The 24,960-nt window shown below is 57.9% G+C and overlaps 7 protein-coding genes across 7 annotated transcripts; 5 read left to right on the top strand and 2 right to left on the bottom strand.

Moving 5' to 3' along the window:
- Positions 1 to 2,540: 2,540 nt before the first annotated feature.
- BJ171DRAFT_15261 (uncharacterized protein) lies at positions 2,541 to 4,711 on the top strand. Its single transcript, XM_053105797.1, has 3 exons — positions 2,541 to 3,126; positions 3,237 to 3,784; positions 4,027 to 4,711. Exons 1-3 carry the CDS (start codon positions 2,712 to 2,714, stop codon positions 4,615 to 4,617), a joined length of 1,554 nt encoding a protein of 517 aa, XP_052968679.1. The 5' UTR covers positions 2,541 to 2,711; the 3' UTR covers positions 4,618 to 4,711.
- A 1,334-nt stretch (positions 4,712 to 6,045) lies between these two features.
- Positions 6,046 to 7,575, top strand: BJ171DRAFT_558165 (S-adenosyl-L-methionine-dependent methyltransferase; the record flags this gene model as incomplete). Its single annotated transcript, XM_053113136.1, has 2 exons — positions 6,046 to 6,607; positions 6,758 to 7,575. 2 exons carry the CDS (start codon positions 6,046 to 6,048, stop codon positions 7,573 to 7,575), a joined length of 1,380 nt encoding a protein of 459 aa, XP_052968678.1.
- Positions 7,576 to 8,748: 1,173 nt separating this feature from the next.
- BJ171DRAFT_496297 (uncharacterized protein) lies at positions 8,749 to 9,844 on the bottom strand. Its single transcript, XM_053110183.1, has 3 exons — positions 9,328 to 9,844; positions 9,096 to 9,169; positions 8,749 to 8,994 (listed from the first exon to the last, which is right to left on the bottom strand). Exons 1-3 carry the CDS (start codon positions 9,725 to 9,727, stop codon positions 8,983 to 8,985), a joined length of 486 nt encoding a protein of 161 aa, XP_052968677.1. The 5' UTR covers positions 9,728 to 9,844; the 3' UTR covers positions 8,749 to 8,982.
- A 121-nt stretch (positions 9,845 to 9,965) lies between these two features.
- BJ171DRAFT_597268 (WD40-repeat-containing domain protein) lies at positions 9,966 to 14,357 on the top strand (the record flags this gene model as incomplete). The annotated part of the gene is made up of 9 exons (XM_053114735.1): positions 9,966 to 10,847; positions 11,734 to 12,475; positions 12,652 to 12,731; positions 12,906 to 12,974; positions 13,076 to 13,231; positions 13,361 to 13,516; positions 13,592 to 13,759; positions 13,941 to 13,997; positions 14,142 to 14,357. 9 exons carry the CDS (start codon positions 9,966 to 9,968, stop codon positions 14,355 to 14,357), a joined length of 2,526 nt encoding a protein of 841 aa, XP_052968676.1.
- Positions 14,358 to 14,655: 298 nt separating this feature from the next.
- On the top strand, positions 14,656 to 16,064 carry BJ171DRAFT_15186 (uncharacterized protein). Its single transcript, XM_053105794.1, has 5 exons — positions 14,656 to 14,801; positions 15,016 to 15,225; positions 15,451 to 15,519; positions 15,613 to 15,640; positions 15,765 to 16,064. Exons 1-5 carry the CDS (start codon positions 14,709 to 14,711, stop codon positions 15,899 to 15,901), a joined length of 537 nt encoding a protein of 178 aa, XP_052968675.1. The 5' UTR covers positions 14,656 to 14,708; the 3' UTR covers positions 15,902 to 16,064.
- On the top strand, positions 16,065 to 20,210 carry BJ171DRAFT_15187 (uncharacterized protein). The gene is made up of 11 exons (XM_053105795.1): positions 16,065 to 16,250; positions 16,350 to 16,523; positions 16,680 to 16,906; positions 17,031 to 17,104; positions 17,363 to 17,544; positions 17,662 to 17,717; positions 17,867 to 17,910; positions 18,031 to 18,313; positions 18,501 to 19,773; positions 19,869 to 19,939; positions 20,045 to 20,210. The coding sequence occupies exons 1-11, from the start codon at positions 16,227 to 16,229 to the stop codon at positions 20,088 to 20,090; spliced, it is 2,454 nt and encodes an 817-aa protein (XP_052968674.1). The 5' UTR covers positions 16,065 to 16,226; the 3' UTR covers positions 20,091 to 20,210.
- On the bottom strand, positions 20,185 to 24,830 carry BJ171DRAFT_496290 (peptidase family M1-domain-containing protein). The gene is made up of 12 exons (XM_053110182.1): positions 24,695 to 24,830; positions 24,465 to 24,566; positions 24,109 to 24,285; positions 23,748 to 23,967; positions 23,463 to 23,633; positions 23,224 to 23,253; positions 22,948 to 23,106; positions 22,802 to 22,817; positions 22,645 to 22,698; positions 21,656 to 22,478; positions 21,356 to 21,571; positions 20,185 to 21,045 (listed from the first exon to the last, which is right to left on the bottom strand). Exons 1-12 carry the CDS (start codon positions 24,802 to 24,804, stop codon positions 20,403 to 20,405), a joined length of 2,721 nt encoding a protein of 906 aa, XP_052968673.1. The 5' UTR covers positions 24,805 to 24,830; the 3' UTR covers positions 20,185 to 20,402.
- Between the last annotated feature and the right edge of the window lie 130 nt (positions 24,831 to 24,960).

Raw genomic sequence — 24,960 nt, 5'->3', positions numbered from 1 at the left:
CAAACTCTGGCCGCCGGCGTCACATCATCCGTCCATCCGTCCATCCGTCCTTCCGTCGCCATCGATACACTGCGGGGCCAGTGTCTGCAGTCTTCCATTCAGCAAACACAGCCCAGCCAAGGGGGCACACGCACCTCTTCAAGCTCAGCTAGCTGGATGGCCCATTGCTCGTTGAGCTCGAGCAACTGTCCCTTGCACAGACGGTATGCGATTTCTAGAGATGCCAAGTGTCGTGAGACGGCCATTCCGTCAGATACAACCAGACGGGTCTGCTCACAGTTCAACAAGAGCCAATTTGTCTCTGACCTGATTCGTCGCAGGCTTCCTTGGCGCTGTTCCAAGTAAGCTTGATCTGCAGCACGCAGGCACTTTGGGTCAGTACAGCTCACGACTGTGGATATGGCCGCCCAGCCAAAAGATGCAGCCGGTTTCCATATCCAAACTTGGACCCGGGAACACGCCCGACGACAAATACCTTCTTCCGCTCGCTCCAGGGCGTCGATGGGCCTGCTCGGCCAAACTTTTCGTTGGCCATGTTGAGCCGCTTGCATTTGAGTACATAGTCCTCAGAGCACTAGCGTGGGCAGAGGCCCCAAGCACACAGGACGATCAATGGCATGCGTGCATGGGCTTCACTAGTGTACCACTCCAGCTTGCCGTTTGAGCAGCGACAGAAGCACCGATGCTGATTCTGTACCTCCTGTATGTTGTACTGGATTTGCTGCAGACTATTGACGTAGCTGAAATGGCGGTCTTCGATCTGCGAATCGATCGGGCAAGCCATGCCACTCAGCAGTCGTCCACCAGTTTGCACAGCCCATATGATCAACACACGACTGTGGGTAAACGCCGTCTCCCCCTCACATCTGCACGGATGATGGCGATAACCATCCCGCGATCGTTACCATCCGCCCGAGCTCGTCTTCGTATGTCATGATCTCTCTGGCAGACTCTTCAAGATCACACGATATTTGCAGAGACGTTGTATCCAGCGTCGATCTCAGCAGACCGGATATGTTCAAGAGCTGGTCAAAGATGGGAGACTCGCGAACGGGCCGCTCGGGTGACCACGAAAAGTTGCGGATGACCTTTGTGCTGTCGGCAGGTTGAGTCAAGCAGCATTTGGTTGCATTTGGTGGGATGTTGGTGGGATGTTGGTGAGATGTTGGTGGGATGTTGGTGGGATGTGGGTCAGAGGCATGGGTTCGATGCAGGTCCGAGCAATTGGTCCAAGAGTTCAGTGTGGTCGCCGAACGGTTAGTCAATGATGTCGCTGTGGCTCGGGCCTTCTGGGCCCTCTGGTGAAAGACTCTGGAGATGCATCGTCGCAAAGCACGGCGAGTCGGGCCTGTACTCACAGCTCGCTCGCTGACCGGACCAAGGCCGCTGATGTCTTCCGACATTCCTCGAACCGGTCAAAGACCATATCAATGCTCTGTGGACAGTCCTTTCCCTTGTTAGCGGCGGTACTCCTGCAGTGGGGTCAGTCGAGTCTCTGCAGCGACGTTATGCACTTGGAAGCACAGCAACAGCATGGGCTACGTACCCTGCTCATGGTGTTTGCTTGTGATGCTGCCAATGCGCCGATGATGGAAACAAGACGCAAGGAAAGGGACCGCCCACTGGACGGGGCGAACTGGAATGGAGTGGGCTGCCCAGGTGAAGATCGGATGGTGCTGGAGTCAGGTAGCAGGCGCGGCCAATGAGCGTGAGAGGCGAGATCATCTCAGGGGTGATGTCGTCTGTTTGCTTGACGCAACAGCCAATCATGCTCCGGAGCTCGTCGCTGTGCAAAAGTGAGTGCGGGTCGCCCCGGTGCGGTGGTGAAACTCGGGCTCTTGGACTGGATACTGCTTCGATGCCGGAGGCTGGCCATGAGCCCACCTGGAGAGCCCCTGAGCTGTTTGCTTGTCGAGCCCCCAAGCACTCCCGCCCAGCCTCCGCCCTCCGCTCACTCTATATATCACCCCTCGGCTGGTGTGCGAGGATGGAGTCGATGGTTCCGAGAAGAACAGGGTCGTCAAAACAAAAACATTCCGGCGAGGAGGCCTGTTGCGCAACACCCCAGCAGCACCCTCACAGTGAATGAGGCCGCAGAGGCAGTGGCTCCTCGAGAGACTGCGAGTCCCTGCGAGTATGCTATTAAAGAAGCTACGAATCCTGATCCTCCCAGGCCGGCAAGCCTGGAGCCTGCACAGGTGGGTACGGTGTGACTGGCACTGCTTGACAGCGAGGCATTCCTGTGTCGGCAACGAGCACATCAGCAAAGTCATGGCTGACTCGCCGGATGCCCATGAGAGTTGCTGGAGGAGCATCCGGCCGACTCATTTGGCTCTTCCCGGCTCTCTGAATACCGGCATATCATTCATCGCTAACCATCAAGCTTTCTCCCTGCCACGCATCGTTATGCTGGCGATGGTGGGCAATCCTGATGGTCATTGCCGATACTCGCAATCGGGACGGACGATACCGCCGCAGAATCTGTGTGCTGTCGCTGGCCAATTTGCTACAGCTCGCATCAAGCAAGTCCGCTCTAAGCCGAATATCCTGCAGGCCGATCGACGACCGCCAATATCAAGTCACTCGTGCTCACCGCCAGGCGCATCCGAACAGCCGCATCAACCACCGCCGAGTTTCAGCAGAACATTGTCATTGCTCCCGCTCGCAGCACATTCATCAAGCGCCAGGCGCTGCAAACTCACTTGGACGCCATGAAACTAGGAAAGCTCAAGGCTTCGACACTCTCCGCCGTGCTCAAAAACTCGGACATCCCGCTCGAGATCCTTGGACGCAACCCTTGGAAGAACTATGTCCCGACTCAGGGCGACAGCCCGCTGTACAGCGCACGCACGGCAGGACTGCATCCTGAATGCCGGACCATTGCCGAGATTCGACAGGCCCGAGACCACCAACGGCAGCGGGAGACCGCTCGACGGGTGTACGGCCAAGGCAATCTATCAACCGCAGACAGCCGGAGCAGCGAGCCAGGCCCCGATGCTGTTTCCGACATCAAACAGGCCAACTCGCAAGCCGCCAATGGCGGATCTCCTTTGGCTCCTGGGTCCAGCGACCGAGACAAAGAGGTCGATCCAACACAGGACTGGGAAGAGTCCATCTCGCACATTGGTAAGGATGATACAGGGTACATCGGAGAGGAATGTGACAGCTGTTGCATGGCACGCACACCCAGATGACAAGGCTGGCACATGGCTCAGTCCGATGTGTTTCTTCTCCAGACACGGATTGGAGCATGAAGACCATGGATCGGCTGTGGAATGCTTCGTTCTACCATTTTGTCCGCGACGAGAACAACGCCGACTGCATCGCCCGACACCTGGCGCCGCTGCTGAAGGACTATAAGCTCGGCCAGGTATCGTGCGGGCTGTCGTGGCTCATCAAAGGCTGGAAGATCGAATCGGTCAGCCGGCTGCTTCGAACTGTCTTTGCCGACTGGCTCCCGGACTTGGCCGGAATCGTGTTTGCACACATCTCGAAGGGATGGACGCTGCGCCCGCAACTGGGTCTGTGCGTTGCATTCTTGCTGATCAACGAGCCGGCATCGGTCGCAGCGCTGTTCACACGCAGCCTCACATCCAAGTGGAGCAAGGAGGCTGCCCTGCAGCTGATCGGCTATCTGGACTCGGTTCTGGAGTGGGAAGAGGAGTACTTTGCTGAGTTTACGGGCCATTTTGTGTGCAGCATGAAGGACGGCGAGGAATCGGTGTCGCTGGTGGACATTGAGAACATGTACCGCAACAACCTGGGCGGGCTGAACTACAAACTGGTGAGTGACCCTTGGCTTTGCAATATGTGCAGCAAATCGACGCTGGGGCAAAGGGACCCGCACAGCCCATGCCATCCATGTCAAGCGCACTGCAACCATTGCTCGCGCAGCGTTGGGATCCACATCATCTCCATTGCTCAGATCGTCTGGCCGGTCGTGTTTGCCGAGGAATGCACGTCCTTAGCACAGTCCATTGCCACATGCTTATCTCGCACACATGTATCTGGCACACCCTCGAACAGGTTGTCTCGGACTACCATCTCGCTGTTGCTGAGCTCAACATCTCGATCGTCACGCACTTTCTTGTATGTGCCCGCTGTCAAGCACATCAGCCATGCCCGACACTTTCGCGTGTGCTGGCTGGTCGGTACCTCGAAGCCTCGCCAGCGCCATCACAGCCAGAAGCAGCCGTCGAGAGCGATATCAGCCCCTCCACGACGCACGGCGCAGCAATGGCAGAAGCGAGCATATCCAGTGCGTCCCTGCCCATCAGCAGCGACGCGCTCAGCGAGTCTAAATCATCTATTGATCTGGACGCTGATTTTGAGGAGGGCGCAGAGTCTTGTCCAGACAGCGATTATGTCTCGGAGACTTTGAGCTACGAGGGCGAGCTCCAGGTCGCGGGAGCAGGCAGCACTGGCGACGGCGCCCGAAGACTGCTGAGTCCGCGGGACCGAACCAGTTCCAAACGCACTCTGTCTCGATCGGGCAGCTCGATCTTCAGCCTGTCGGACGGAGGAGTTGCGGCGCTGAACCACATCATCCACCAGATCATCGAGGACTGCTCTGAAGAACCGAACGCGATCGACGGGGAAACGGGGTACAACGAGTAGGATTGCGCATAGGCCTGGATTGAGGGATATGGCATCGGCCCGCGAGCGAATACAGACTCTGCTCCCACGATTTGCCACACGCACAGGGCCGAGATCGGGGCTGGGAACAACGGTGGTGGCCCCGCAGCCGATCCGAAGAACAGGGGAAGGAGGCGGCACCCAGGGCAAGGGCAAGGGCTGGCACGCGACGCGACGCGGCGGAACTGTTTGGTTGCACAACATGCAATACCAAGGCGCCTGGCCGCGGTGCGACGCGCACGCGCACAGGCATCCGATTGGACGGCCAGCAGCGCAGCACAGACAGCAGCAAGGTTTGTGCAGTGGCAACACAGACCGCGTGCGGTGGCGCGTCGCTGTGTGACGGTGCGGAGTGTGCAGGACGCCCCAGAGACGCGCGCGCAGTGGGGGAGGGCGGCTCTTGTGCTTGGCGAGCTTGTCGGAGCTTGGCAAGCTCGTCGGTGCTGCTATTGCGGGCGTCTCTGTTGCGGTTGCGGTTGAGGTTGCGGTTGCGGTTGAGGTTGCGATTGGAGCAAATGTCAAGGCCCAAGCGTCACCAGCACCCACATGCTACTGCTGCTATTCTCGGCGCCGTTGTTGCTGCTCATATTGCCGTTGTTGGCGAGGCAGATTGCTGTTGTCGACAGTGCTGCCACGCCAGTGTGTTCGCAACGCCGCGCCGGCCCAGCAAGGCGCCGGTTGCCTTTTTGGGCGCGGCTGCGAACCGTGCGGCACCGCGCCCGTCTGCCCGTCCAAATCGGGCCGCGGACACACAGAGCCAAGCTGCAAGACAAGACCCGGTGGTGGTGTATATCGAGCCGACAGGTGCGACTGGCCGGCTGGCCTTGCGTCCCATGCCTTGTTGCGGCTGGTTCCCACCAGGGGCCAGCGCGGCCGCTCGCCCCCCCCGTCCCCGTCCTATAAAGTCCCTTCGCTCCGGTCTCTCCTTTTTTTTCTCATCCACCACCACCGTCGCTGCTGTCGCTAGCCGTCTCAGGTCGCATCCAAGGTACGCACCCCCGGTGCTGCTCCGCTGCCTCGCTCTGGCTCGCTGGGTCCCGTGGCTCGATGGAGGTCATCTGCGACCGGTGCGATGCCGCGGCATCCCTCTTCCGGCTCAGCTGCCTTTCGTTGAGATCAGGCTCGCTCGTCCGCGCTTGGTTCCGGCGGTGTGCCTCAGCTCCATTATGCGGCGGGCCCTGCTATGGGATCGCTGCTGCTGCTGCTGCTGCTGCTGCTGCTGCTGCGATCTGGCTCTGCTCAGCCGAGGCCATAGCACGATCTGTGCATATTTTCTTTTTTTGCCACCTGCCGCTGCTTTGTGTGCTTTTTACTGATCGGCTCGTCGTTCTCTCTGCTTTCCCCCCCCTGCTGAACTTGCTGTTCTGTTGCACGCCATCGCTCCGTCGTGTTGGCTTTCCCCGCTTACAGATGGCTCCCCAGTATACTGCCAAGCAGTCCGTTGCTCCCCAGCTTCACTTTGTCGAGGGTGCCGGCTCGCTGACGTTCTCCAATGCCAAGCTCATCTCGGCCATCGTCGGCGTCCCCGCTGTCGTCAACGTGATCCTGCCCATCTCGCTCCGCTGGTACCCGCTGCTCCTCGTCATCCTGGCCCTGCCCACTTTTGCGATCTTCAACGTCATCTTCTGCACCATCGCCAAGCCCGTCCGCCCGCAGAAGGGTCTCCCTGGCCGCAACATCGAGGACTACCTCGAGATCAAGTCGAGCGAGCTGAGCGGCTACAAGGGCAAGAACAAGATCCCCATCGAGACCTTCTTCGAGGCCTACTTTGATGAAAAGATCGACATCAAGGTCGATATGCTCGAGCTGCTCGAGAACCGCTATGACTGGGCCAACTTTACCTTTACCCTGAGCCAGGCCAAGTTCTTCCTGACCCAGTGGATCCCCGAGACCCTCTGGCACTCCAAGAAGCAAGATGAGGACCAGGTCCGCGAGCACTACGATCGTGGCGACGACTTTTACTACTCCTTCCGTAAGTAGCGCCTCCTGTCGTGTCCGAATCCATCAAAACCAAAGCTGGCCGTTGCAGATCCTCCTCTCTTATCGAGGCGGCCCGCCACCGCAGCGATCGCGGCCTCTGCTGACGCTCCTCTGCTCTCGCTCTCCCATCCGCCAAATCCAGTCGGAGACCGCATGGTCTACACCTCTGGTATCATCGCCGACAAGTCCAAGGTCGAGACCCTCGAGCAGCTCCAGGACAACAAGCTCAACCTCGTGGCCGAAAAGATCCGTCTCAAGGAGGGCGACCGCCACCTCGACATTGGTTGTGGCTGGGGTACCCTCGCCGTCCACTGCGCCAAGAAGGGCTCCAACTCGACCGGTGTCACCCTCGGCCGCAACCAGACCGAGTGGGGTATGCGCAAGGCCCAGGAGGCCGGTGTCTCGGAGCGTGTCCGCATCCTCTGCATGGACTACCGTGATATCCCCAACGAAAAGTACGACAAGATCACCTGCCTCGAGATGGCCGAGCACGTCGGCATCCGCAAGTTCCAGGACTTTTTGATCCAGGTCCGCGAGATGCTCGAGGACGACGGTATCTTCTTCCTGCAGATTGCCGGTCTGCGTCGCGCCTGGCAGTACGAGGACCTGATGTGGGGCCTGTTCATGGCCAAGTACGTCTTCCCGGGTGCCGACGCCTCGCCTCCCCTGAACTGGGTCCTGGAGCAGCTCGAGCGCGCTGGATTCGAGGTGCAGTCGACGGACACTATTGGCGTCCACTACTCGGCCACCCTCTACCGCTGGTACCTCAACTGGATGAACAACAAGACCGAGATGACCAACAAGTACGGCGTCCGGTGGTTCCGCTGCTGGGAGCTGTTCCTGGCCTGGTCGACCATCATTGCCCGCCAGGGAAGCGCCACGGCCTACCAAATCGTCTGCCACAAGAACCTGAACAAGTTTGACCGCGCGCAGTTTGTCTCTCGCCGTCTCCAGGCCTAAGCGGCGTGGCCTGCTGGATGTGGGGTGGCTCTTGTGTACATGAACTCTGGCCTGCACGGGGTCGACTTGTTGCAGAAAGGATGGGCCCTGCTCTCCCGACTGCGTCAAGGTGTGAAGTCGTCGATCTGCAGGCGAAATGGATGAGCGCATCTGTGTGCGCCGAGCCCGCAGCCGCGGGTCATCCATTCCCAGCAACGACGACAAAGCATATCAAATATAGCATCTGAAGCCTTGCATGGCGCCAAGCGCTGTGCAAACTGCTCATACCGCCTGAATGAAACCTGATCCGCGCTTTTGATTTGGACGATTGCGGTGCTCAACGCCAAAAGCAAGGGGGGAAAGCTGGATGTCGGGACGGGCTTTGATACGGCAGAGATAGCCGGCGACGAGAGCGCGATACGGCAACGGACGGAACTTGTGCCGCTTGGTCTGGCGGGGGGTTCTGGCGGTCACCAGCAGGCGCCTGTCCCTCGGCCCCAGGGCAACGCAAGCAAATTTGTCTCTGGCGCCAGCAGCACAACTGGGCGAGGCGTGCAGAAGGCCTTTGCTGGAGCGATCCCCACCGCGTGGCCGAGAAACGTGCGGCCGCCAGCGACCACAGCAGCATGCTGCGATTGGCCCGAGGAAGAAAGTCGGGAAACAGGAAAGTGCCGGACAGGGACCGGAAGCAGAACGAGCAGGCCAGACGAGGACCCGCGGCTGAGGGCGATCGGCGTCGATGTGCAGGGAGATACGCAAGGCCAGTGCCGTCGATCTTCTCTGGCGACAGAAGCCAGAAGCCAGAAGCCAGAAGCCAGAAACGAAAGAGAGGCGGGTCGCTGGGCCGAGAACGAGGGTGGGGGTGGCCAAGGGGGCCGCCACGCCACGCCACAGGCTTGTCGGCGCGTCACGCCTGCACGCGACCGCGTCGGGGCGCACTGTGCGACCCATTTGTGCGAGGACATGTGCTGAGTGTGACTGTGGTGTCGCCCACTCGGCCTGTGCTGCCCGGGCCCCGTCCCCTGCTCCCGTGTTGCCGCACACACGCACGCACTGCTGCGCTGTGCCACGCCAGCTGCGGCGCACAGCCCTTGCCCGCACACGTGACAGTGCTCGCGTGGGTCGCACCGTCGCGCGCGGCCCGTCACGAGGGCATGTGCGGCGATCCGTGCTTTCTCGTCTGCCACGGCGGCCCTGGTGCTGGCGCAGGATATAAGCGCCGGACCTCGGACGTCTGGCTCTGCATCCGTCGTGACAAGTTCTCCAGCACAGCTCCAGCGCATCCAGCACATCCCTCTGTCTGCACATCTCCAGCCATGTTCATCGCCAAGGCCGTCGCTCTCCTCGCTTTCGTCTCTGCCTCCCTCGCTGCCGTCAGCAGCCCCCCCGTTGAGGGCTGTGTTAACGCTGGTGTCAGCGGCGACTATGTCATCCACTTTGGTACGTCTCGGGATCTTGCAAACGATGTCTGCTATCCGATTCCTCTCCGGCTGGTCGCTTCTCTCGACTAACACTACTCGAACTCTTATTTGTTCTTGCAGGCAGCAAGCTGACTTCCCTGTCCTGCCCCCAGGGCTCCGTCTGTCGCCCCAACCCCCAGCGCGCCGACCGCATTGTATGTGTCCCGCCTTCGATTCTGCTGCATATCGGGGCATGTTCTTGGGCCAAGTGTGTTTGCAGGACAGGACCCAAGACCCCGAGCTCAATCCGTCCCGCCAGCCTTGATACGATAATGCTCACATCGTTGTCCCTGCCTTTGCTCCTCGTCTGCAGCTCTGCACTCCTTACTACGGCGTTGGCGCTCCCTCCAAGAGCACCAAGGTTGCCCACAGCACCAAGACCAAGGCTCCCAAGCCCACCAAGTCCAAGGTCCCCAAGACCAAGTCCCGCAAGTCCGCCAAGAACTAAGCGTGTCATGGAACCTCTTTCGATTTCCACTCCCCGTCGCTCGCCCTCTATCGTTTCCCTGATCTTGTCTTTTGCAGCCTCGTGTAGACCCATGTTCAGCACAATCAGGCCGTGCTGATGCTGCTTTAATCCCCCCCCCCTCCCTCGTAATACAGCACATGATGCAAAAAGTGCCAATGCACAACGGATTCCACAGTCTTTGATAACTCGCTGAGGCCCCAGAGCACGACGGCCAGCCTGCCCTCTGCACAAATTCACGCCCCATTGCTGCATGGCCTCCTGTACCTCGCTCCTGCAAGCCCAAACAGCTCTGCGCTGCGGTGTGATTGGGGCCGGCTTTCGACGTCACCTCCTTGCCTGTCTTGAATCGCCTATCTCTCCGGCCCTGTCCTCGACAGAGATACTTTCACGCTCCCCACGCCGACGCCTGCAATCCGCTGCAATGGTCGATGCCTTCAGCTCCAGTCCCTCCATCCCGCCCTCACTTCCGGCAATACATCTAGATGTCATTTCCGGCCCGCGTTCCGTTGCTGGTCCCATACCGGCGGGCCCTGAGTCTCTTCCTCTGGCTGTCGCTGTGTCTTGTCGTCTCTCACGCTCAGCTGCCACCAGTCCCCAGCAACACCCTCGTCTTCAGCGACGACTTTGACTCGGACCAAATCGACACCACCAAATGGAACGTCCGCTCCACCTGCAACGACCCCCGCTGGAACGGAGTCGCCTGCTACACCGACGACCCCTCTGTCGTCTTTGTTTCGAACGGTTCGTTGGTCATTCGGCCGCGGCTGCAGTCCCTCTGCGTCGACACCGCGTGTGCCTCGATTGCCTCGGCCTGGCTCGACACCGATACAAAGTTCTCGCTCAACATGGGTCGCTTCGAGCTCCGAGCCAAGGTTCCACCGGGAGCCAGCGCCCTGTCGGCCTTCTGGTTGCTCATCAACAGCACCCGGGCCGCGCAGCTCAATGTTCCGGCCGCCTATGGCGAGCTGGATGTCATGATCGTCAACTCGAGCTCCAACAGCCTGGCCTCCGCGATCTGGGCCAACGATGGCTTTTCGCTATCCAGTGCCTCGGCGATCCAAGGCAGCATCTACTCGCCGTCAGATGCGGACCTCTCGGATGACTTTCACCTCTACTGGCTCGAGTGGTCTCCCAACCTGGTCGTCTTTGGCATCGACAACATCACCACCTTTACCAACCATATGTGGGCCGTCCCTCGGTTTCTGAGTCGAGAAAAGCACACCGACACGAATGCCTTTACGCCCAGCTTGATCGACTACTTTCTAGTGCTGAACCTGGCCATCGTTTCAAGCGACCCAGGCTCAGGCGGGGCAGGCCCCAACGGCTCGGCATCCTGGGGCGAGCTGCTGATCGATCATGTCCGGGTTTATTCCTCGATAGGGACGCTGCCTGGGCCATCGTGGATATGCCATCTCGCCGTGTTGCTGGCGACACTGATACTGCCCCATCTCTGACTGCCTCGTCGAGTGCTCCTTGGAGATAGCGGTCATCATGATGCATTGCACATTACACATTGCACATTGCACATTGCACATTGCACATTGCACATTGCACATTGCACATTGCACATTGCACATTGCACATTGCACATTGCACATTGCACATTGCACTCTGCACATTGCACACGCCCCAGCAATATATCCCACCTGCATCCTGATTACTCTGTGTCGCATGGCGTACCATGTCATTTTGATGTCGAGGGCGTACCTGCGTTGCGCTGATGGAGGCCTGTCCCGGCCCGAATCAAGAAATCTGGAGAACGGTGCCTCATCCCACGCGAGTTACGAGAGCAACTAGGAGGCTGCCCCTCCTGTGTCGCCCCGGTTCAACAGAGGACCCCCTTTTCAATCATAGAATTCTGCCGCCGTTCCTTGCACTATCGTGGCCTCTGGAAAATCGATTGCGGCATCGTCCTTCTTGACCGCGCTTGTTCTGTCTTGCTCTCAACCCGTAGCCGCCCGCAGCGACGGCTTGGCCAACCAAGCGCATCTTCGAGGGTCCGTTCCAGCGACTGTCGGTGCCGGGCTCTATCCAACCTCCGGCCGTGCAGTATATATAGTTCAAGGACATCCCGCCCGCCAAGCTCATCTCTCCGGCAAGCCTCGGCGTCAACTTTGACGACAATCTCGACTGCTCCACCACCAACCCCGACGCTCTGCTCCTCGACTCGCCTGCGATTCCCACGCTGCCATGCATGAACAATCCACCTTTGGCTTGCACCAAGAGCACCACTGCAACACACACTGGCAGACCCATCTGAAACAAGCCCTGTCAATGAACCACTCTGAGCTTGATTTCACTTCGACGGCCGCCGGCCCCAGCTCGCCGCCCTGTGATGACGGCAAGCTGAGCATCGAGCACCTGGACTGGTTCTGCACCAAGCTGATGCATACCCTCGACTTGCTCTCGAGCTCTGACCGCATGGTCGTTGTGGCCTCCATCCTTCACAACTGCCTCAACGGCGACGAGTTCACAAGGGTCTACAACCACATGCGGCAGAATCTCTATCGGCACCCTCGATCGCATCCGTCGGGCCGGGCTCAGTCGGCTCCCCGGCGCTTTCACTTCGGCCTGCCGCCCACCATTTCCGATCTCCCCAACGAAGTCCTCTCTCACATCTTCACCTATCTCCACTCCACGCCCTCGGCCTTGGCCACTGCCTCGGCCGTATCCAGGCACTGGAACCAGGTCGTTCGTGATGATATCCTTTGGAAGCGGCTCTGTCGCGCCCGGGGCTTCATCTCCCTCGATGCCTCCTCCGGCGACCGACACAAGCTCCTGCATTTCTTCTCCTGGCGCGAGCGCAATCCGATACGCTTCTCGGACCCAGGGCCTCTCTCGGAAACAACGCTGGTGGGCTCGCCGTTCTCGTCCAGTCTCGGCTTGATCTACAGCTGGCCATGGCGGAAGGTTTATAAGGAGAACTACCTCACGGCCATCAACTGGACCAAGGGCCACTACCGCACGAGACGCATCGCCCCGAATCAAAACGGTGAGGTCTTGGCAGCAGCAGCGTACAGGAAAACGATAAAATCGAGGGGTCGTCGCCATCCGGTGTACCGCGAAGATTGAGTCGTAGAGCTGGTGTACGCTTATCCAAGGATTTGTGGACTTGATCTCGCTGTTGAATCGAATCGTTGCTGATACGGGCTATGATGGCTCCAACAGGTCGTGGCAACCTCGCAATTCATTTTGACGATGCCTGGGTTGTCTCGGTGGTCAACGGTGAAGAGGGAAACATCCAGCTGGTATGTCTGATGAACTAAACAGGCATCTCGGGACGGCGGAGCTCGATCGATTCGCCGTGTCCGATTGTCTGTCGAATGTGACTCGTTAATCTTGATTGTTCTGGACTGGGATAAACCTGGCCCAGCCTCCTCCGTCCCGATACTCACGGCGACACTCCAACTCACTCATGCCAGTGGAACATGCACACTGGGCACAGTCAATTCAAGGTGCACGGCCACCAGGGATTCGTTTCGGCTGTCAAGGTTAGAGGCTTGCTCTCCCACGCTTGGATGTGTCATTTGCCAACAGCCGCGTCTCTACACTTGCTCTGACTCATCGATATGCGCTCTAGTTCGCCCAACAGCATGTCATCAGCGGCGGTGCTGACCGTACGATCAAGATATGGGACTCGATGACGGGCCAGACCGTCAAAATCCTCCATGGCCACTCTGGAGAAATCAGCTGCATCCAAAGCAACGGCGCCACGATCGTATCGGGCTCAGAGGATCAGACCATCAGGGTATGGATGTGGTCCGACTGCTCAAGCTGACAGTGGCGCAAACCAGCGACGCAGACTCGAAATGGGGTTTCATACGCACGATTGTGTCCTGTCTCCTGACTCTGGCTGCCGACCTCAACACCGCGGCAGGTATGGCGGTTCTACGACGGGCTGTGCACTCACATCCTCCGGGGTCACACCGGAGCGATCTGCTGCCTCCAAGCCTGTGGATCCACGATCGTGAGCGGCTCCACCGACCACACCATCCGTGTCTGGAGCACCGACTTGGCTATGGATCCAGCCTTGGTAGGCTCGTCCGAAGCCTCATCCCATTTGGTCAGGACGATGCGTGGCCACCGCGGCAACGTTTTTTGCGTCCAGTTCGATGACTCGCTGATCGTCTCTGGGAGCGACGACATGACCATCAAGGTCTGGGACGTGGCCACAGGCGAAATCAAGCGCACGCTTGAGGGCCATCTCGGCGGTGTCGTTTGTCTGCAGTTTGACAAGCAAAAGATCGTCAGCGGCAGTTCTGACAACACGATCAAGGTGAGACGAGAAAGCAACATGGGAGATGGGGCCGTGGGAAAGTCGCATCCCAAAGGAGTGCCCCGGCAGCTTGGAGGGGGTTCAGGGCCTCCAACTGCCCCTCTTCTCTCCCATATCCCACCGATACAGCGCTTGCCCGATGCCGAGCAAGACAAAGCGAACTAATCATGACTGTTTCCAGGTCTGGACTCTGGCATCGGGCCAGTGTCTCTACACCCTCAAGGAGCACTCGGATACGGTACGATTCCGGTGGACATCTCGGCTGAATCGATGGGCTCGAGGCGGCGGCGAGAACTAAGGATTCGCTGTTCTGCAGAGAGCGTGGAGGGGATCAGAGTCGAGTGTCGGGTGCTTGATGGTGCTCAAAGTCTTGGCTCACAAGTACTGTAACTTTGCTGTATCTGGGTCGGAGGGGTCGCAGGTCTGGAGCCTGCGCTTTACTCGCAACAAGCTTCTCTCGAGCTCATTCGATCGGTCGCTGCTTGAATGGGATTTTACGTTCACAGAAAGCGACGACCTCGACGAAGGCTCCAGCCAGCTTTCAGGCTCCAGCTCCACCGACATCTCCTCCATCACTAGCGACGATGGCGACGACTGATCCTTGTGCAGTCCAGCCAGCCAGCCAGCCAGCCAGGATCTTCGGCAGCGATTCCCCAAGGCGCACACATGGAATACCTCATTGCACCGGTCGTTTGCCCGCCAAAGGACCCTGTCGCTCAGTCCGCCAGCATTCCCGCCGATCCTTGCCAGCAGCCTCATGGCCACGGCGCCCCATCCATCCATGCAGTGCCGCTGATGGCTCGCTGTTGCTTTCGCCACCAGTTTTTTTTTTTTTTTTTTTTGGAATCTGAGCATTGATTTTGACTTTGGTTTTGCTGCTCGCCTGTCATCCATCGGCTTCCCAAGAAATACAAAGCCCCGCTTCGCCCTCACACCGTGCCCCTCGCATATGCAGTCTGATCCAGAGCATCTGTCGAGCTTTGAGCTCAGGTCCAGGCTGTTCGAGTCGCTCCGGAAGACCGGCGTTGCGGATAAGCTCAAGGTGGTCTCCAACGGCTTTCGGACCTGCCGCCCTGATCGACTCGAACCTGCTGCCCTGATCGACTCGGACCTGCTGCCCTGATCGCCCCGGCCACTCACTTCATTCCTGGCACCTGATCAACCGCAGATGATGCATGAAGGCTGACAGAGACTGACTCTGTTTCTTGCCCCACTTTCGTCCGTCTGGGACACTGGCCTGGTGTTCTGGCCGGCAGTCGCAGCTGCGATCCAGGATCGTCTCGGAGCTGAAGCTGCGGATTCCCTCGACAGCGCGGGCCCAGCACTGTTGCGACCCTGGCTCGCCAAAGTCAACCATCCTCAATAGGGCGATCGACAGTCTGATCCTCGAGTATCTCCGATACCGCGATTTTGACTACACTCTTTCTGTGTTTCTGCCGGAATGCGGCCTCGATCAAGCCGGCCAGGCAAGCAAGGGAGACTGCGGTGCAAGTGCAATGCCATGTGCCTCGATGGTGGTCTGATCGACGTCTGAAGGGCGTGGTGCAGGGCACGATCAATGGATATTCCGTCCAGCCATCCAGAGATCGGCGTCTCATTCTCGACACCGGTAGCTTGGCCGGCGATGTTCCAGTCGTTGGACCTTTGGTGCGACTGGATCTCACTGACCGCATGCCGTCTGTGGCCCACAGGCATTCTCGAAGGACGATATCATCCGGGTTCTGAACATTGACCATCCGACTGCACTATTCCGAAATCTGGCAAGTGTGATGAACTCCTTCCACCGCATGACGGCACACAGACGATCGTAGTCCTGACACGAATCTCTCGCTGAATCTCTCACTGGATCTCAGAGACCCCTGATCGAAACCGAGGACGCAGGTCAGCCCAAGTCACTGCGGGCCTGCAGCATCATTCGGTGGCTCGATCGTCGTTGGCTGTGCTCACGAAACCAGCCGCAGCCAACTCTGCGCTTTCTCACCATCAACCACCATGCCGTCTCCAGGGCTGCTTCCGAGGCTCCTACACGGGCTCTCGAGAGCCGGAGACATTGTCTTTGTCGAAAAGGAAATGCAGACCGACTTTGAGTTCCAAGATATATTGGGTGAGTCGCTGCGCCGAAAGGGCACGGGGCCGCGGTGAGGCTGTAGCAAATCATGGCGGTTATGCCATGATCTATCGGAATGTGCCCAGGGTGCACCAATATGCTCGCAAAGTCATATTGCAGTCAAGCGCATCGTTTCATGGCAGCGTCGAACACAAAGCCACTGCCTCTTCCTGATCACTCATCCCCGCCGCATCCCTTCAATCTATTCAACCTCTGGATCATCAACACGGTGCATCGGCAGACATCAAACTTCGACAGCTGGATGAGGAGTCTCACAAGAAGAAACTGGAGGACAGTAAAGCGCAGATCAATGCCTTGGAAAACAGACTGCTCAAGTATCAAGATGAGCTGGAGCACCGGATGAAGCAGGATGTGCAAGACCAGGTATGGGCATCGACTGATTGTCTCTCGTTGAGAACATGACCCTGTCCAAGCGTACCCGAATGCCGCTCACGCACGGATTCATGGAACATGACTGCACAGGTGTCCAAGTTCAAAGAAGTCGAGCTTGCCAAAATGCGGCTGGAGGAGAAGGCAAGATATCAGCAGGACGCAGCCAACTTGCGGGCCGAGCTCGAAAGGGCTAACCTTGAGAAGACTCAGAGCATCCTGAAATGGGAAGAGGACGAGAAGAAGCGGGTCGAAGCACGGGAGAAGGTGCGGGTTTAATGAGATCTGCCCTGAATCGCGCGTGGGTCGCTGGGGGCAGCAGATTTGAGTGCAACCAGAGCATCGGATGCCGATGGCAAAGCTGCCAACGCACAAATAGGTCACTGACTCGCGGGTCGTCAACCCGATGCTCTGTCCTGGCAGGAGGTGGAGCGCCAAAACATTGAGCTGAGACAACGGCTTTTGGAAGAAAGCAACCGTGTGATCTTCACAGAGCAAAAGATTCGAAACGAGGCCGAAATGGAGGCGCGGGCAATGAAGCTGGACTATGAGAGCCTCAACAGACGATACGAGCAGGCCATGGAACACGTCAAGGACTTGCAGGAGTTCAAAGAGAGATACACTCTCAAAATGCAGGAGACAATGGCGCAGTAGGTCTTTGGTCGGCTATTCTTGCTGATCCAGTGGTGCAAGAAGATCACCTCCGCCAGAAACACTGCTTCTAAGCTGCAAGGTTGCACCGCGGGAGTAACGCCGTCGCTTTCTCACACCAAGATACAAGGTGGAGCTGAACCAGGAACACGCAGAACAGCTCTCGAGCGTCAAGATCGAGAAAACAAAGATCGAAGGTGAGTCGATCGCAAGATATGGTTGACAATCTCAAGTAGTGCAATGCCCTAGCGAAAGTGCCAGGCGTCGTCGATCAAGCGGCTATCGACGACCAGCCTGCCCTCCCCCAACAGCGGCGACGATGATCTGACCCATGCACGGCTCATGAGTCAACACTTTCTCGTATGGGCACTGATGCATTCGTGTAAGTTGATACAATCTCTCTTCTTGGACTCAATGGAACAACCGCACTCAATTTGCCAATACCCGCGCTGCAGCCGAGTGGGAGATCTTGAAAGAACGCCAAAAAGCCGTCGACTACATCATGAAGCAGGTTACCGCATCCCAGGAGGAGCTCGATGGCTTGCGGGAGTCCTATAAACAGGCCAAGCAGGATCTCGCCGAAACGGCCAAGGCCCGAGACGAATACATTGTCAAGTGCAAGGATCTTGAGCTGCGGGTACGACCACACCGGCATCTGGTCTACTTGCAATGCCGAATGCCAAGCGAGCCTCATTGCCGAAAAGACTCCACGGTATTCAGTGCCAAGCTGATCCCACTTCTTGCGTATCCACAGGTTAGCTCGTTCGAAAACTCAACTGCCTTGGAATTTGAGCTGCAGAGTCTGAAGAAGTAAGCTTTGTAGCTGCCTGACGGCATCGCAGTTATGCCCAACGCAGAGATGGATTCCGCACCAATGCGCTCTAGAGTGTCGTTGAGCGAATCTCAATCGCCCGTATTTTCGCTGATTGTGCTCTATGGTGCTCTCTAATGCCGCCCAGACAACTCCTGGAGGCGGAACTTACGGCCCAGAGACGACAGGAAGGTGAGATATGGATGCGATTCAGGGATGTAACGTCCATCAGCATGCCAACAGCCTGGTCCCAATAGCTGTGCATGCTCATCCGCCTTGTCAACACGCTGTTTCATCTTTGATTTGATACAGAGTATCAGGCCCTGCTCAAGACATTCATGCTCCCCAAAGAAGACGAGCAGAAGGAGCTCGCCAAGATCAAAAAGTCGGAGCGCAAATGGCAACGCGAGTGCCAACAGCTCATTGTTCGCCTCGACCAGGAAATGTCGCAAAACGAAGAACTCCAAAGGCAACTGGACGATGAGATTCTCAAGGGCAGGGAGCTCCGACGCGAGATCGCCAGTCTAAAGCTGAAGCTACACACCAGCGAAGTGAACTCACAGATGCCCACACTGCTGGATGCACCCCAGCCAAGGTGCGGATTGCAACCCTTGCGTGCCTTCATGCGCTATATGCAGCGGTCCTTCTCCGACCACACTTCGGAACAGTAGTCACCAGTCGCTAGCCGGTTCCCTCCAGCCAAGCAGGATCCACATGCGTTTGAAGATGTGTTGCCTCCGTACTCACCTTGCACACTGATCAACCACCTTTGCCCATAGCAGGCACTACCTCCCCAATCCTGTCGACCTTGGCATGTTCGACAGGCTGTCTCCAAAGCACGCCCATATGGATCTGATGGCCGAGTCTCCGGTGCCGAGGGAGCGCAGAGTCGATCCAGCCTGGGGCTGGTCCCAGAGCCCAGGTCGCGACCACAGCAATCACGGCTCGCCAACCACGGCGGCTCGGCTTCACTCCTCGATCAAGGACGACCTCGAGCAAGTCAAGCGCATGCAGGCCCAAGTCGAGTATACCCACTCGCTATTCACGCATCAGGAAAGCCCAGTCCGCACTCATCCCAACGACATACATGATGATCCGGCATGTATCATCGGCGGCCATTCAAACCAAGGAGATCGTCCACCGGATATCTCGCATGTTGTGGCTGCCTCGCAGTCGAGACGACTGCCAGATGCCGTGGTGCCACTCCCTTCATCAAATAATGTGACTCCCACTCTTGAGGCTGGACACGCCGGGGAGACTGCGGCCTTGATGAACGCATCCACCCGACACCACAGCAGTGCTCATGTGCAGCCCAACGATGAATCAACAGCACCGACCAGCGCAGAGCCAGCAAAAGTACTTCGCAATGAACTCGGAGACCGAGAATTGTCTCTGAAGGAGGATAAATACCAAGGCAATATCGGGACTGCGATACAGAGATGCGATCAAGCAGCGATGACCCAGGCAGAGTCCGGCCTGCTTGGAGCCAGCACAGGCAAGCCACAAACCCCACTTCCCGCACATCAGCAGTCGGTCGCCGGTTTCCAGGGCATCACAGCCGAGTCTCAGTCTGTGGTAGACAGCAGTCTTGCCAAGAACAGCTCGATCTCCGAAAAGAACGATTCCGAGGCGAATGCACATGCAGAGGAGCAGCGGAAAAAGGCCGAGCTCGAAGAGGCGCTGGAGTGGGAAAGAGCAAAGCTAGAGCGGCTCAGGCGCGCCGAGGAGCGTCGTCAGGAAGAGGAGCGAGAAAGGGAGCGAGTTCGCCGTGAGAAAGAGGAGCTTGAGCGGCATGAACAAGAGCAGAAGCTCAAACGTGAGCGCGAGCAAGCCGAAGAACGCGAGCAGCAGATCAGGTTGGAGCATGAAGCCAGGGAGCGCGAGGAAGCCGAAAGACTCAAGCGCATCGAGGACGACAGACTGAACGTCATCCAGCAGGACCCACTGATGCAAAAGTACATGGCGCTGGTCCAGGAGAAGCGCGAGAAGGAGAGCACCAACCCAAGACCCAGGACCATCTTTGATTCCTTTGAAGCGGCGGGCAAGTCGTCCCGGGTAGGAACAGCGCACCGATCAAAGCACATCTGGTCGCTCATAGTCTGGCTGGCTGGCTGGCTAGCCTTCTCACTGCGCATTGCCCCTGCATCCAGAACCCGGCGGCCGAGCCCATGAGTGCCAGCATTTCATCTGTGGACTTTGGTGGGGGCGACACCGAAGTGAGGTAGGATATGTATCCGGCAGCACGCTCGGGATACTGCATCTGGGCTGTCTTCGGTTGAGCCGGTGGCGTTTGTGCTAACACCCAAGTGGCATTGATTCGCAACAGCGCACCAGCATTCGACGATGCCACGGACGACAGCCAGGGCTGGTAGCACCCGCAAGTCTCTGTCCTGCATTGGTGGTTGCATCGAGAATGAAAGAAACCATAGAGTACTCTAGAGCCGTACCAGACCACGACCATCACTGGTGGCACTCGACATTCAGTTCAATATATATTGCATCCCTGACAATCGAACATCACTTTTGCAAACACTGCGGGCCGTCTCAAGCGCTTGAAAGGACGATGGGGTAATGTGGATCTCGGAACGAGCGGATTCGTCGCAGGAGTCCGGGCCTCTTATAACGGTTCCCTTGGGGTTCCGAGTGATTGCTGATCAAGGATCAAGCCAAGATCAGATGGCGGCTCAGACTCGAGCCTCTTGAGCCCACTTCAAGAGCCCCTCCCGGTTCTTGTCGACATATGCAGTCGTAGAACGAATGGTCTCGATTTTCTGGTTCAGCACCATCTGGATCTTCTGGACTTGCTCCTGGCGGCGGGCCCGCTGCTCGGGAGCGAGATCTGCACCCTCGGACCAGTCCAAGATGGCCTTGACGTACTCGTCACCGATCAGAGTCTCGATAGCGAAGCCAAAGATGGCCCACAATGCGTGCGAGGCCGAGAACTTTTCGTAAATGGCCTCCCACTGCGACACAATCCAGTTCCAGACAAGGGGTCGAGCAACCAGGGGGTTGTTGTTTCGAAGGGCGAGTGTCGCGATCACCTGGGTGACATCCTGGGAACGGAGCACCTCAGAGTCGAGGGTATACCCGAGGACCCTGGAAATGAGGGACGTTTCGGTCGGGTGACCAAAGGCGCGCAGGGCGGCGAGACGAACATCGTCTGACTTGGTGGTGCGGAACAAATTGAAGACACGCTCAAAGTCGCGCTCCGGGTGCTTGCTATGTGCCAGCGTGACGGCAAAGACACCGGGCAACAGATCGGAAGGGATGGCTTCAGTGTTGCCGCCGATGTACTCTTCAAAGAGTCGCTCGTACTCCTTGCGCAGGCTGAATGGCGCCGGGGACGCATGCGGCACCGATGGCAGATGCGCAGCGACGCAGTCCACAGAGGCCAGCATGAGACATAGTCAAAGCCACAGCCGATGATAGCGTTGCCGACGAAACCATTCGAAGCAGTGACGGTAGAGAAGGCAATCCAAGCGATGGATGCGGAGATGGAGAGTGCTTGGTTAGGCTCAAGTAATGTTTGCAAGCAAAAGCATTCACGCGGATCCTGCATTGGCCCGTAAAGCATCCATGTATATCCACCGACCCGCGAGGATACATTCCTGCTATCTGCAACCGCGCCCGGCCATACCTTTCGTCGCCGGCACCAACGGCGGCACCAATGACAAGAGTTCGTGTGCGGGTGGTGATGTGGCTGTCATCGGGCGAGTAGATGATGCCGAGCTCGCGAGCCTTCTTGGCGAAGATGTGGAGCTGTAGTTTCTGAAGGGCAGCCACGATGGCGGGATCCTCGCGGTAGAATGCATTCTTGATGAGCACGAGCTTGTCCACGATGGTGACCATGACGCTAAAGCCGACAAGCAACTGGATGAGCATCGGTGGTGCAGAGCGATAGGGCCCCTGCGAGTGCACACAAGCGCAGATTGCCTACATGAAGCTGTTCTCCTTGTCAAAGTTCTCGAGCAAACGGAGGGCGTCGGTCGTAGGAACATAGCCGGCCTCAGCCAAGGCGAACACATCGCTGAGAAGGCCAGTGCGGTCGTCGACCGAGATGGCGTCGATGTTCTTTGCGATAGCCGAGCCAAGACGCTCGATCGACGATGCTGGCAGGTTGGTCCTGAAGAATGATGTGGTCTGGTAGTTGAGCTTGAAGAAGCTGTCGGCCGAGTCATCGTAGGGCAGGGTGATGACCGCCTCGCGCTCGGCAAGAACGTGCTGGGTGGGGCTGTTGGGCGAAAGATGGGTGACGATCAAAAGAGGAATCGCCCACAGGGTAGTATCTTCGCTCTCGGGTGCGGCTCCGGAGGAGAGGAAGCGGTTCTGTCGCACATGAATCGTCAGCTCCTTCTTGACGGGATCGTAGCTCTCCGAGAGGACGCTGACGACGGGATAGCCGACACGGCGGGTCCAGGCATGCATCAGGCCCTGAACGTCCTTTCCAGAGGCGTCGTTCAGAGAGCTCCAGAGATCGTCGGTCGTAGTGTTGCTGAACTGGTGCTTTTTCAAATAGGCGCGAACACCGTTCATGAACGTCTCACGGCCGAGGAAGCTCGCAAGCATACGGATGATTGAGGCGCCTTTCTCGTATGAGATTTGATCAAAGATCTGGGCAATGTCACTGGCCTTGGTCACTGGGACCTCGATCGGGTGGCTGGAACGAAGGGCATCCAGCTTCTGAGCAGAGAGGAAGCTGTCCAAGAACTCGGACCAGATGTGCCAGTCGGGATAGAAGTGATCGACCGCCATTTCTCCGACTGACAGGACAGTGCACGCGCATCAGAGATTGAACAGCAATGCCAGATGCCAGATGCCGGATTCTTGTTAGCATGTCGTTCGTTAATCTCCGCTAGCAGGACCTTTCGTCCAGCTTTGCTCCGATATTCTGCGTGCAGCTTTGCTGATGAGCCCAGATCCACTCACCATAGGTGGCAAAACCTTCCTTGAGCCAGAGATCAGACCACCATTCCATAGTAACTACAAGGCCATGGAGGGGTCGGTTGAGCATCTCTGAACATCCGCCAGCTGATCTGCAGTGCCCATCGATCGGTAGAGGCTTTCAATGAAAGTATGTACTTACCCAGGTTGCCGAACCACTGTAACACCAAATATGCATGTGTCAGTCAGCAGCGGGCGTTTCTTGGTATTGCTCGGAATGGATGTGCGGAACCAGACTACTCGGTAAACAGACTCGGTCTTTTGTGGCCGAGACAGAGGGCCACTCACCATGTGGGCAATTTCGTGGCAAACAACAGAGGACACCATCTGCTTCTTGGTCGCAGTCGAAGCCTTGGGATCAAAGAGTAGAGCCGAGGTTCGGAACGTGATCAAGCCCCAGTTTTCCATGCCGCCGATGGGGAAGTCTGGGATGGCAATGAGATCGAGCTAGAAAGCCCGCATGAAAACCGGGGTCAGCACAGGCTCGCAAGGCCCAACCGAGAGCCTGGGGTGTCTTTGGCACAATCTGGCTCGTGCTGCTGAACACTCAGCACAGGTATATACCTTCTCCAGAGGGTAGGGCATGTCAAAGTACTGCACCCCAGTTGATCAGAGGTGACAGGAGCCCGTCCCACATATTGCGGGGGTGTACCGAGATGGGAGTTTGAAGTGCGGTGAGCAAGGCGTGAGCACAAGATTAACCGCTGACTGTGGTGACCTGGCCTCCAATATGCACACATTCTCTGTCTCAGGGCGATCGTCGCTTGCTGGCGACGCAGTAAGAGCCACGTGCGGTTACTCACCTCCGAGAAATACTCGACCGTGCGCGCACCGAGCTCCAGGGCAAATCGGCCAGTCTCCTTGTTGCCAGGGACGGTGTAGACCCGGACGGTCACAGGCTTGGCTGCGGCAGGCTTGGTGGGATGGGCGATGGCCTCGATAAACTCCAGCTCGCCGACACAGAAGGCGATCAGCTAGAACAGGATAACGACAAGGTCAGGGGCTGGGCACTCCATCGATGTGCTATTCCATACTCTTTTGGCGGGCCACCGGACGGTTTGCGAGCCCACATTCGCCTGAGGTCTTACATAGGTGCTCATGAGCGGGGAAGTGGCAAACGAAAGCTCGCGCTTGGGAGCGCCATCGACGACCACATCCTTCTCGGCAACGACATGGGTGTTTGACAGGCCGGAGAGTTCGCGGTCGATCGTGAGCTTGACATCGAACTTGGCCTTCAGACCAGGCTCGTCCCAGCAGGGGAATGCTCGGCGTGCGCCAACAGGCTCAAAATGAGTCGAGACCAAGAATCTGGCCGGGGTTGGAGACCTTTAGAACACTGACTGCAAATGCTTGCTGCAGACACTCGCCGCGAGTATTGACCAGAAACTACCACTGGCCTGACGCATCCCATGCCATGTTCGATACCAGCCCGGGCTGTGTGCTACTTACTTGTCCGATCCATCTTGATCCTTGTAGGTGCTGCGGTAGAAGCCGCTGAGTTGATCGTTGTGCTCGCCGGTAAAGATCAGCTTGAGCTCGGCTTGGGTACCGGCCTGCAGCGGCTGGGCAAAAGTGAAGGTGGCTCGCTGGAGGGCTTCATCGTAAGAGATTGAGGTCGCCACTTGGCTGCTCCGATGGGAGAAAGGTGCGTGTTTCGACTGCGTCAAGCTCTGAGAGGTAAACCATCCAAGTCGGCAAGGAGACCGCCTGCTTGGTCGAGCCCCCACCGAGGATCTCGATCTGGTACTGGTTCGGCACGGCCGAGACAGGATTGAGCAATTCAGACGCGCAGAGTCCTGCCGTACCTGAACTCGGTCTTGAGGTTGACGCCGCTGATTGAGGCCGAGGAGATGGCGAGCTTGTCGGCATTGCAGATGACGCTGCTGGTTGTCTCGTTGACATGCAGTCTGTCGCCCAGGAGTGATGGATCGGGTGAGCTTACATGAAGCTGCCGTCTCGGATCAGAAAGAAAGGCGAGCGATCGGGCCCAGACGGGTGGACGGTACAGCCGATGATCGCTGCAGCGCGATCGTACCTGATGACGACCGATCCAGAGTAGACAAAGGGAGCCTGCAGAGCAGGGGTCAGGGAGACCAGGTAGTGGACAGGCCGAACGGTGGTTGGGAGGACTTCTCGTTGGGTCATGGCTCGGGCGGGTGGATGCAGCGGGACGAGGGGGAAGGAAGGCCGGGGAAGGCGACAGGCGGGCGATGGCTTTTATGGTCGGAGCCCGGGTGGGAAAGTCGCCGCAGCCAGGAGCCATGGTCGTGCCAGCCACGAGCCCATTCGGAGCGCATTCAG

The sequence above is a fragment of the Polychytrium aggregatum genome, assembly GCF_025602895.1.
Source record: "Polychytrium aggregatum strain JEL109 chromosome Unknown BJ171scaffold_10, whole genome shotgun sequence".
Classification (NCBI taxonomy): Eukaryota; Fungi; Chytridiomycota; class Chytridiomycetes; order Polychytriales; genus Polychytrium; species Polychytrium aggregatum.
Note: the sequence above shows the minus strand (reverse complement) of the source record. Positions and strands in the feature narration are given on the sequence as shown.

Bases quoted from the DNA above. Each gene is read 5' to 3' on its own strand.
- BJ171DRAFT_15261 (XM_053105797.1), top strand. From the start codon at position 2,712: ATGAAACTAGGAAAGCTCAAGGCTTCGACACTCTCCGCCGTGCTCAAA. The intron at 3,127-3,236 runs GTAAGGATGATA...TTTCTTCTCCAG, and splicing joins AGAGTCCATCTCGCACATTG to ACACGGATTGGAGCATGAAG. The intron at 3,785-4,026 runs GTGAGTGACCCT...ACCCTCGAACAG, and splicing joins GCGGGCTGAACTACAAACTG to GTTGTCTCGGACTACCATCT.
- BJ171DRAFT_496297 (XM_053110183.1), bottom strand. From the start codon at position 9,727: ATGGGGCGTGAATTTGTGCAGAGGGCAGGCTGGCCGTCGTGCTCTGGG. The intron at 9,170-9,327 runs CTGCAGACGAGG...CGGGACACATAC, and splicing joins CCGTAGTAAGGAGTGCAGAG to AATGCGGTCGGCGCGCTGGG.
- BJ171DRAFT_15186 (XM_053105794.1), top strand. From the start codon at position 14,709: ATGCAGTCTGATCCAGAGCATCTGTCGAGCTTTGAGCTCAGGTCCAGG. The intron at 14,802-15,015 runs GTGGTCTCCAAC...TCTGGCCGGCAG, and splicing joins GCGTTGCGGATAAGCTCAAG to TCGCAGCTGCGATCCAGGAT. The intron at 15,520-15,612 runs GCAAGTGTGATG...ACTGGATCTCAG, and splicing joins CTGCACTATTCCGAAATCTG to AGACCCCTGATCGAAACCGA.
- BJ171DRAFT_15187 (XM_053105795.1), top strand. From the start codon at position 16,227: ATGAAGCAGGATGTGCAAGACCAG. The intron at 16,524-16,679 runs GTGCGGGTTTAA...CTGTCCTGGCAG, and splicing joins GGGTCGAAGCACGGGAGAAG to GAGGTGGAGCGCCAAAACAT. The intron at 16,907-17,030 runs GTAGGTCTTTGG...TCTCACACCAAG, and splicing joins ATGCAGGAGACAATGGCGCA to ATACAAGGTGGAGCTGAACC.
- BJ171DRAFT_496290 (XM_053110182.1), bottom strand. From the start codon at position 24,804: ATGACCCAACGAGAAGTCCTCCCAACCACCGTTCGGCCTGTCCACTAC. The intron at 24,286-24,464 runs GTACGGCAGGAC...CCATCGGAGCAG, and splicing joins AACCTCAAGACCGAGTTCAG to CCAAGTGGCGACCTCAATCT. The intron at 21,572-21,655 runs GTAGGCAATCTG...TGTCGGCTTTAG, and splicing joins GACAAGGAGAACAGCTTCAT to CGTCATGGTCACCATCGTGG.